Source organism: Etheostoma spectabile, chromosome 10, assembly GCF_008692095.1.
Source record: "Etheostoma spectabile isolate EspeVRDwgs_2016 chromosome 10, UIUC_Espe_1.0, whole genome shotgun sequence".
NCBI classification, from domain to species: Eukaryota; Metazoa; Chordata; class Actinopteri; order Perciformes; family Percidae; genus Etheostoma; species Etheostoma spectabile.
Genome location: NC_045742.1, coordinates 15,122,343 through 15,133,944, shown reverse-complemented (window position 1 = coordinate 15,133,944; position 11,602 = coordinate 15,122,343). Strand labels below are relative to the sequence as shown.

General features: G+C 39.8%; 1 protein-coding gene across 1 annotated transcript in view; it reads right to left on the bottom strand.

Annotated features, from left to right (window-relative positions):
• The window catches only part of tsc22d3 (TSC22 domain family, member 3), a 33,892-nt gene extending 23,129 nt beyond the window's left edge, over positions 1–10,763 (bottom strand). The window contains exon 1 of the mRNA XM_032527449.1: positions 9,953–10,763. Coding sequence (XP_032383340.1) covers positions 9,953–10,293 — 341 coding nt within the window. The 5' untranslated portion in view covers positions 10,294–10,763. The remainder of the gene's footprint in view (positions 1–9,952) is intronic.
• Positions 10,764–11,602: the final 839 nt, after the last annotated feature.

Genomic DNA, 11,602 nt, shown 5'->3' with positions numbered 1-11,602 from the left:
GTGTGTGTGTGTGTGTGTGTGTGTGTGTATGTGTGTGTGTGTGTGTGTGTGTATGTTTACTCATGGATATTTCATAAGGCTGAACAGATTTCTGTGTTCTGAGCTGATAAAAGATGAGTTCAAGATGAGTTTTGATGTGCATCCTAATTTGCCTGCATTTTAGTCTTTTTCTCTTCACTGTGCACGTGTGTGTGTATGTATGTGTGTGTGTGTGTGTGTGTATGTGTGTGTGTGCACGCCCAGGGTACATTATGTACCCAACCTGCATGTGAATAGTGCCCAGGGAGAATAAGATAGGCTGATGATAGGCCTGGATCAGGCCCTCGCCACAAAAGCACTGTCTGGCTGCTTTGTGTAGCAGACTATTGTGCTAAGAAAAAAAGTCACTCAGTGTGGGATAACAGCACTTGGGATTATGAAACAGGCATCCAGAGAGAAAAAGATGGAATAAGCATCAGTTCTTTTAAGAAATGCTGCGAAGAAGTGAAGTTGTTGAGTTTTTAACTCTTTAACTTTGGATGCATATCCGTCAAGCTTTTACATATTCAGGCAGCTGAATTACTTCCTCACAGATGTGGAGAAAGGGATTCAGCTTCAGCTTCCCTGCATCTCTACACCATGAACTACACTGGAGACAATTCACACATTTTCTGTTCCCTGACTAAAGGTGCAGGATGTCGTGTGTAAGCTGCAGTCTGATAAAAAGCAAACCAAAGTTTACTAATCCCTAATATCAATGTTATGCGAGCTGTACTGTCTAATGCCTATCTCAAGAGTGTACTTGTAACATATTGACTGTTTGACATTATTACTCACTTTTAAGTACAGGGCTGTGTGCATGTGGGAGTGTGTCTGATGGCAAGTGTTGACAGGCTGCCTTATTATCTAAGTAGGCGCCATAGCAATGGTCCAAACGGATAAGGCAGCTAGCACAAGCCATGGTCACTCCAACGTCTTGCCTTCCCTCAGACTTATGTATTTCCAGTGGCCAACTACAACAACTAAGATAGATAGATGGAGAAAGAAACAAGACAGAGAAAGATAGAGGACAAAACAAGGATAAGAAGAGAGGGAAGAGATGTGGTAAATAAAAGAGGGAAGGGCAAACAGAGTTGCACAAACATGAAGCATGAAAAAATAAAAGATTTTAACGGATGGGTGGTACCGCTTTCTTCTCTTGAAGTATTTGTGGAATCAGTTTTGTAAGAATTCTTACTTAGTTTCGTTGTTCTGAAATAATTCAAATTTGCCCTTTCCAAAGGTGTATACACTCATCTATGCTGTAGCAGGTGTGGAGATCCTTGTATTTCTTTCGCCTTTGTACTTATTTTTCTTGTCCTTGTTCCAGGAATTCTTCCCCATCATGTTTATCTGGCCAAGCTGAGCCTTAATGGGCTCTGGTACAAAGAGTTTCAACAGAAACCACCACATTATTCTGGAGAAATTGTGCTCCATGACCACAACCCAAAGAGCACAGTTTGCTTGACACTTAGATGTTGGATATTTATGCGTTAGAACCACAGCATGATAACAAGCATTAAGAAATCAGAAAAGTATCCTTTTATTTTCACTTTAATTTATTTAGTTTCATTTCAAGTTTATTTTTAACTACTAAATTAATTGGGTTTTTAAGCTCTACTTTATGAAAGCACATGCATACAGTAAGGAGTATTTGTAAAATAAGTAGATTGTGGTTGTTCAAAGCACTTTTTCATGCACTTATAATGACTTTTGTCAAAATGGACTTAGTGACTCATTTTCATAATGGGGTGAATCCTTTCTTACATAAAAATGTCCCAGCGCAGTCTGATGTTGAGGATTTGATAATAAGCTTGATGTGGTACTTTTAGATTTCTAATCCACCTAACTCGACGCTTAGCTGGATGGTGCAGTGGACACGTGTCGACAGCAGAATAATGCTCTGGGTCACCTTTGTGTACTGTACACTGTAACTGTGTTCATATTTGTGTGTGTGTGTGTGTGTGTGTGTGTGTTTGTGTGTGTGTGTTTGTGTGTGTGTGTTTGTGTGTGTGTTTGCGTTGCCAAGGAGTGTGCCTTATGTCTTCCAGACAGACAGATAAATTACTCATTCCTAAGTCTTGCAGCTGTCATTGAGGACAGGACAGTTTCATTAAAAGATTACAGGGCTTGTTTAAAAAAAAAATTTTAAACATATTTGCGAAGAAGGTCATCATGGAGTCTGTCTAACCAATCCTTAAATAACAAGGCTGGCTGTATTTGTTTTGCTATGCCCATTTGTTTCTACTGAAAACATACGTTTATGAAAAGCCAGTCAGGAATAAGACAGGACTTTAGGCAAGTCGGGAATAAGAAAGGCTAAATAATTTCTTAAAGAGGTTGGTACTTCTCAAACAAGAGTAAATTGTGTTTAGTTTAATAGTATTTTGGGGCCTATTTTCAGTCATACTACCAAGTATTTGCACATTAGGATAATGTATGCGATCTTCTCAAAATAAACCACAGTCTCCAATGGTGTGGAATGTTGTGTTTATTAGTTCTAGAAAACAATGGATCCCTATGGCACAAATTATTAGCTGTATCAGGTTTAAGAGACACAGCTAAAACTTGTAAGTAGGACCAGTTCATTGTTAGATTTCTTTTTTTTTTTAAATGGGATTTTTGGCAATTTGTTTTAATTCCATTAGACCTTTAGGTTGAAGAAATCTTAAAAAAAAAAGGCAGACCTTAAGAGCATGCCTAAAAATCATTAAAAAAAATTTTAATTTATTAAATCATCTATCACCAACAGTTTATGTAACTTGTGGGTCTGTATGTGTTATAATAACAAAGTAACATAGCTCAAATGAGGGGGTGTCACATTTTCTGAGCCATAAAACAACATATAAAAGGTTGTTTAGTGCAAAGAACCGAAGCAGAGAAAGAGACATATACCTGCAATCTGATTAGCATGCTTTGTTAATCGTGTTGCTAGGAGCCATAACAGTGTTGGTTAGGACACAGGAGGTTGCATCAATCTGTCTGTTATTGTGGATTTCACAAGTTGACAAACGCTAATTTCTGTAAGCTGAAGTGTATGCTGTGTGTGCTTGGGAGATAATAGTGGCATTTTCTAGTGTTATCCAGAAGTAAATGACCAAAGAGTACTCACATACACACAAACAGACATATATGCATACACTTGCACGCAATCCATCCAACAGTGGTTCCAGGCATCTACTGGCACGACACCAAAGGCAGCCTATTCACACAGTCTCAACACAACAACACAGTAACTCAAGAAGTCTGTTAAAAAGCCATAATTGTACATCCCTCTTAAAATTGCACCCTCCGTGATAAAATTAAATCGTGGTGCAAACACACCAAATACGTAGCCTACCAACATTTGTTTGAAAATCTAGTAGTTGCTCATATTGTGAATCAATCTCTTGCTCCCTGATTGTGTCTTTTCAACACAAAGTGGCCAAAGTCTGTGTTATTGAGGAACCCCATACAGACAACGGTAAAGAAAAACACTTGTTCTGGCTTTTTAACTTCCTGTTGCCACTAAAGAATGACTTCCTTTAGCTATAGAAAATGTTGCGACTTTTGCCTCAGACGTCTGCAGACTGCCAATATGTTAGAGTTCCATCTAACGTTGGCAGCACACTATTTTTAGCGAATCCTGTCTATATTTTGTCTTTGCACCGACCTCCTGTCTGGCTGTTTGTCTACCTTTGACTCTCCCTTTAGCAATGTCTCCCTCCCACTCTCTCCCCTGACATAGCTCAGACCTTGCCTTTGTGGCCTTTGTTTGTTACGGATTGGCTCTTAAGACTTGCCTAGCCATGACATGTTCTTCCATCCCGACATCCTTCCCTGTGCCTTCTCGCCACTAATCCCTATTTTTTGTTTATATCCATGCCCCTTGCCACCTGCAACCAATAAAGTTATGTAACTCTTGTCAACCTTTCATAGGACACGTCATTTTTCCTTTACACCAAGTTACACTGTTTAGTTTTGTTGCAAAAAAAGAGCTTGGATCCAAAACAATGTAATTGGATACAGGTTCTGTCATCAGCCAGGATGGGTTTGACATGTATACGCCTTTTATGTGGTCAAAACTGGGAGAGACATCAGCAGAAAAGAAGAATAGTTTAGTTTCAAACTGTTTTGCCTCTCTCACAAAGTGTGGTATATCTATAGTTTGCAGGACTTTAGATCACACTTTTCTCTCATCCAGGGAAGGCTTTATAGCAAGAGAAGAGATGTGAAATTTGAATTTTACTTCAACACTGGTGCAGTTATACTCTGATCCCTATGACTGGTAAAGATGTTAGCATCTTGATAAGTCATACACAATAGTGCCGCAATTGTGTTGTATTTTTGTCATGAGTGTGCCCTATGCTCTGGAGATATGTTTTATTATATTTAACATTTATCCGAATACAGAGGAAGCAGTGTTTTGTTTACCGTCTCTTTCTATTCCTGACTGATTTGTGTGTTTTCATACAGCCACAATGTTATCTGCAGAGCACGCCTGAACACACTGTCACAAGTTTTAAATTTGTTCCACCAAATCAAATCTTCTCTCTCTTTCTCTCTCTCTCTCTCTCTCTCTCTCTCTCTCTTAGACATTGTTTACACTAACTTTTCAATAATACAACAGAACGTCTGTAAAGCATTGATACACAATACATAAAAACAAGTAGAGACAGGGATGACACATTGTGCACTAGGATCCCTGCAACTTCTTGAAAAGAGCATTTATTACTTTTGTGAAGAGCCTTCTATGCAAATGATTTGTCCTCAAAGACTGAGCAGGCAGAGCTGCCCTGTGTATTCTGCTTTGCCTTTGACTGAGATAGATTTGCAGGTGTGACAGCCATGTAAATAAACTCAACAGTAATCTAAGATAAAGAAGGTATTTACTTCTTATTCAATCTGACTCTTATTGTAGACAACTGATCCACTGTCATGTACCAAAACAAAAAAAAATGAGATGGATTTTTTTTCCTGTGCTACAAAAGCTCATTCAGTAGTTTCACAGACATGGTTTGTCTTTTGGGAATTGTAATAATTGCTAAATATGCATTTGTATGGTTTCCTGGATGGTTAACACATCGCAGAGACACTTTCCATGACCTCCACAGTGGATCACAGAATTCAGGATTTTTACTTAAAAGCTATTTCATGGTTTATATTTTGATCCCAGAGTGGAGCTCTGAAGCACAGTAAGGTCTCTGACACAGCTGGATCCTGTCTCCACTCCATGGGGAAAGGCTGGGTCATGTTCAGTAGTCAATTGGACCGAAGCCCAAAGGCCAGTGATCATCTCAGGCCTCAAGTTTAACACAGTGATGATACTGAGGCTGGTAAAGCAACAAAGTGTTAGAAGGTTAAAAAGCAATGTCAGAGCAGAAAATCCAAACTTCTGTGCAGTTTATCATTCAAAGCTCAAACTTGGAGTCTGTGAAGAAGAAGTGAACCTCACCTCTAACCAGGGGCGTAGCACAAAATTCTTCGCCCAGCAAAAAGATATTCTCTATAGGCCCATCCTCGCATCCACAGCTATTCATTCTAAAATCTTTTCAGACCCTTATCACATGAGGGCCCTGGGTACTCAGTCTCATTTGACATCTTTTTGTCAAACAACAAAAGCACTGTCTTTCCCAACCGGAAATTGAAACTTGGACAAAACATGGACAATTGCAACACTGCATTTCTCAAAACAACATTTTCTTTCTTGAAAGGAAGTGAATGTTATCTTGTCTATAAACCTGGAGGGGAGATCTGTAGGCTAGAGGGTACAGACCCCTCTTTAGCACTGACATGTTCACATTAGTGAGAGAAGCTCTTTTATTGATGTCTTTGACACTCTGTAACATCTTTTCTGCCGCCCCAAAGTTATTTTCCCCTTTGTATGTTGACTGCTCACTGACTGGTCACAAACCCGAAGTCCTTTGATAAATGTTTGTGTCATCACTGCAGGCTCTTCACCCCTCTTCACCCTGGCATGTGATTGTGTTTAGTGGCTGCTAAGCACTGACTGACTGCCTGGGATGAAAGTTGTGCAGGAGTGCCTTTCTCCTTTCAGCCAAGTGTAGCTTCTAAGCCTTAAAGTAAAGCAACACAGTTCCTCTAGTTCTTATCCTGTGGAAATCAGAGATCCTGCCCTCCCCCCCTTTAAAGGGGGGTGGGGGTGTTCTTTGGATGATTTTATATAGACCTTAGTGGTCCCCTAACACTGTATCTAAGGTCTCTTTCCCGAAATACAGCCTTGGTGCATAATTACAGCCACTAGAGCTGTTCCCACAATGAGCTTTCCTTAGTATGTGCCATTTCTGAGTCTATAGCTTTTGAGGAGGAGAGAGGGGGGGGAAAGGTGGAGGCTTATGACCTCATAAGGAGCAAGATTCCAGATCGGCCCATCCAAGCTTTCATTTTTTCAAAGGCAGAGCAGGATACCCAGCGCTCGGATCACCATTTTTAGCCACTGGGGGACCATACGCAGGCTGGGGGAACTCATGTTACTGTTAAAAAAAAAATTCATTAAGTGAAATTGTCATGCCATGTGACCTTTTAGGACGCACTGGCTCTGCCTCAGAAATGAAGCAGGACTTATGAGTTCAAATTATCCTCTCAGCATAATTCTGTGGCCCTCAGATCATTTACTCAACAAGTGTGCAGGGAACTGCCACAGATTTCCTTATTACATTACTGACATTCAACAAGTTCAAAAGATGTCCTGGCATGTTTTATCAGGCTATGCAGAACATTTCATTCTGTTAACAAGAGGCCAACAAGAATGATTGCCGCTGGGAAGATTGACCACCCAGGGTGAGGTCATAGTATAAACCTCAGCCAGGCTTTCACCAGAAGGCTGGGCCTACTGAAAACAAGCACTAAAAAAAATTATGAACTTCTGCAAACCTCAGCTAAGCTTGTTTCAACTGACAGGATTATAATGTGAGTACATGTGTGAATGAATGAGTGCGTTTGTGTTTCTGCATGATAAACTGCAAAGGCTACACATTTCAAATCAATGTAATAATCCTGTGGAAAAAAAGCCTATCCACAAAAGCCACATGATCCGTGTCTGTGATTCCCTCCTCAGAAGGCAAGTTCAGGGACAAAGTGTTCTGGGTAAAGACTGTTTGTCATGCAAACAGTTCAGCTGGCACAGACAGATGCACAGTCACACTAGCCAATGGTGTGAGTGAGCACAATGCCTCTAGGCCAGAAATGCCTAAATACTATTCATACTTATCACCAGATATTTCTCCCCTTCTAGGAGATGCCAGTCCTGTGTATAATTTTGCATCTGAACTGTAGATATGGTTTTCACATTTATAGATAGGAAGATCAAGATTTGAATCATTTCTTAACGGCATAGTAAGTAAAGTTTGACTACTATGACTATTGTCATAAAGTGTAATTTTGTGGTTAGGAAGCCGCAAAAGTATAACTCTGTTATAAAGACTAAGTCTAAATAGCAGAGCGGAAAAAAACTGTTGTGTAACACTGCCAGCAGGCATTATTCAAGTTCTGATAATGTAAACACTGAATGCAGAAAATAATAACTCCCCTGAGCATATCGAAGTATAGCTTCAAGTCTTAGGTCATGTTCGAAGTATTGTCCTAAAATTTAAAAAAAGTTTAGTTTGAAAAGCAAAAAAAGAGAGTACCGACTGGAGCTGCAGTTCAAATCCAAAGTTTCTTCACTCCTTGTTCTTAATTCTCAGGATGATAAGGACACACCCTCACTATCATAAATACATCAAGAACAGATTGTTCTTTCATTGAACAATGCAACTCCACAAAAACAATATCGCCTAAAAAGCTGTCAAATTAATGAGATTTTGAACAGCTGTTATGTAACAGATGGAAAAACAAAAAACAAAGTAAGTGTTTGAAAGTTCTCCTTATACAGTAGTCTATATGTGTTGTTATTTTCAGGCAGACCTATTGGAGGTCTAATCCTCGCTGCCATCAGCCCGTCAGTTGCAGTGCACAGTAAATGGTTTTACTTCCATTGCACTGTACTGTGTGTTGTCTGTACTCATGTAGTATTAATTGTCACAGTAGATAAGAACAGTCTATACTAACAGCATATATTAAAGTTATGCCAGGTTAAAGTTTAACTTATTTGGAGACACAGTAACAGCTTAGCTTTGGAAGTTGAGTACTGATAATATTTGTTAGCCAGAGCCCTTTTATGATATGGTAATCTCTGAAAATACCTGAATTAATGATAACAAATACCATTGCCATGTTCAGTCCAGGCACATCTTATCAGGATAAACATTATCAAAAGATATCTGGTTTTACCTGCCATGGTTTAATTAATGGCCCGTAATATAAGGACTATTTTAGATGCTATTCTTACATGCTTTTTTAATGCATACCTACATTGTAATGTAATTAAATGTTTCCACTTGACATTTTGTCTCTAACGTTTGGTTCTAAAACCACAGAAAACATGGAATGTTATCCCATAAAATCTTTTTGGAATTTGTGTATATGTATTTCATAATTGGGTTAGAGAAAAAAAGACTTGGAACAGCATCATTAGGGTGTGAAAGTCAGTACGTAGATTTTAATGTAGAGTGGCTTCAAGAAAACAGTCCTGAGACAAAAGTGGTAAGAGTGGGGGCAAAGGTCAATTATGATGATTTCTTCTGTACACAACATACAAATAATGCCAATTAATCATATAATTAAATATCATTATTATATTAATTAATTATCATATGGAATACGTGTCTAACATGTGTCACAATTGTCCAACACATATCTAATTTTATTGACACAAACGATGATCTTCAAATTGTATGACATTCAAAGGTGGCTCTTATGATGAAAACAGGTTTGTGTAGTGTTATTAGTTTCAGTGCTATTTCCCCATGTATCTCTGCGTTTTACTGCTCCGATAACCAGACAGACCATACACAATTACATATTTTCCAAGTAAGCACTGACTGTACAACCACTACTGGCTCGGGTTCAGGAGTTCAGTGACGGTCAAAGCTGTAGCTGTCTGTTAATTTGAGGCTGAAGTCATTGAACAGTCGCTGCCAAACAAACTATCCAACTGGCAGCAACTTTGTAGCAGGACATTCTCTTCCTCACAAACACTGGGAGGTGAGCTGCCAAACACTGTTTTATAAACAGTGTTTGGCAGCGACGGAGAAGGTGTCAAGCCAGTATTAATTGACCTCTAGCAATAAAAGATCATTTTAATTGAATCAATATGACCATAAACTGTTGCTTTAGTGTAACTTTGTGTTTTTGTAAGGTGTAAGATTAGGTTTAATTTAACTCTGTTTCTGGGGATTTGTTGTTTTGATGAATCTAGGAACATTTCTTTCTCAGACTCAAAATATATCGTACACATTTTGAAGATTAGTACTTTATTGCGTTAATACTGTACAGCCCATGCACGTATATTTGTCAGGGTCATTTTTGCAAGATATCAAACATACTGCATGAAAGCCATGAACTTTGTAGATGTAAATAGACACTGTGAGATGTAAACATATTTTAACAATGTTTACATTTTAAATCTATATTGCATTTGAAATATTGTATTAAGTAATGTAGTAAGTAATGTAAAGTAAACTAAGTGCAAATTCAACTAAAGTGCATTAATAGTGTGAAACTCATTTCTGGAACTCATTCAAAATAAACGCCCTTGTCCTATCCTACATTTTTCCATGACACTTATGTAATCCTTTTCAGACAACGTGCTATTCCAAGAAACCTGATTAGCCACTGTTAGCTATGTGGTTCATTTAAGAAAAACGCAATTCTTGAGCAGCACTCAAATCGGAATTTGATACATGCAGATCCAGAAGTTTGACTCCCTAAGAAGTGTAAAGAATATCTTTCAGCTCAATTTCAAGTTTCATGTACTTATGACAGAGCTTTTATATTCAGTCTTAACCTTACTAGCGAAGGGTGTACCTGTCACATAAAGAAACAACAGACATACCTGTGAAAGAACAGCAGTATAGACAGCATGGTCTGGTCAATGTTGCTGTTGCAGATCCCTTCATTGAGCAGGAAGCAGGGGTCCCTCACCACCGATTCCAGGGAGTCCTGCCTCATGATGTTGTTCAGCTTGTCAGTGTTCAGGTTCTGGTACATCAGCTGGTTGCGGAGCTGACGGAAGTGACTGACACTGGGGCTAGTGGGGCTTCCTGGCAGGCCCCCAGTAGTACCGAGACCTTGTGTTGGACTGTTGGCCATGGAGTCATCACAGCCATTGGCCAGGTCCAGGCAGCAACTGCAACAGTCCAGGCCGATGGGCGAGCGGCAGTCATCGTCTGACATCTCAGAGGACAGGTGGATGCAAAGAAAAGATGCCCAGGTGAAGAAGGGCAGGTGTAGGGATCTCTGTAAAGGTCAGCAGAGACTGAGGTGTATGAATGAAGACAAAATGAAAGACAAAACAGGGTGTTTTCCTCAGCTCAGAAAGACAGACAGGCAGCCTGTGCTGGTCTGGTGTTTCCACTCCGGCACAAGGAGGCCTAAATGGCAGGTTGAGTTCCTCCCTGAAAAGTGCTATCACGCTGTGCCACTCTTTTTGCATCTATCCCTGAGTTTCCCCTCCTATGACTCTGCTGCGTAGAGCCTTTTGTTCGGGGCCGGCGCTGCTGCAATGTGTTGCTACTGTGGCAGGAGAAGGAGTGAACGCCCCACACACAAACACACACACATACACATACACACTCACTCATGCCGATTCAGCAGGAGTGCGCTTGAAAGCAAAACCCAGAAGCTGCTTGCTGCTTATCACTTTTTTTTCCTGCACTTTTTTTCCTTTGGTTGATGTGCCTAGAGACAGAGGGAGGGAGCAAAAAGGGATGGAGGGAGGGAGAGAGGGTGGGGAAACTGCTGTGATTGGTAAAAAAGCATCACTGGTTACACACACAGGGCCCTCCCCTTTTGTTTTGCAGCTTAGCTGTGCAGCATTGAGGGGAAGGGAGACAGACAGAGAAGGAGTGAAGCTTCAGAGAATGCTTGAAACGTGCAGTTCCACCCTAACATGCTGAAAGCACAAGGAATGGCTGAGTGAGGGAGGCTGCAGGAACACACACAAAGACACAATAACATAACTGCTAATTTGTTAAAAAGTGTGATAGGAATTGCCAGAATTGCATGCTTTTGAAGCATGTGTGGTTTCATCCATTTTGCCTGCCTCGATTAAAAGGAGTTTTTAATATTCAGTTGTGGCAAAGGCTTTTTAATTATGCAATTAATTATAGTTCAAGATGTATTTGTTCAGGAATGGACTGGTGAATGGGTCACAGAGTCACAATAAATAAATAAACACATATACTACACATGAATATAAAGACTTGCTTTAAATAACTTAATTTCTGGTGGTGCATTGGTTGGTACTGCCTACTTACAACTGCAAGAAGGTTGTGGGTTTGAATCCAACCAAGTTTTGGCCTTTCTGTGTATGGGGCTTTGCATGTTCTCCCTTTATTTGCTTGGGTTTCCTTCAGGTGCTCTGGTTAGTTAAAATGGAAACTCTAAATTGTAAGAATTGATGTGAATGATTGTCTGTTTTAGCCCTGTGATAAACTGGTGACCTGTCTTGGGTGTAGCCACCTCTTTCCCAATGTGAGATAGG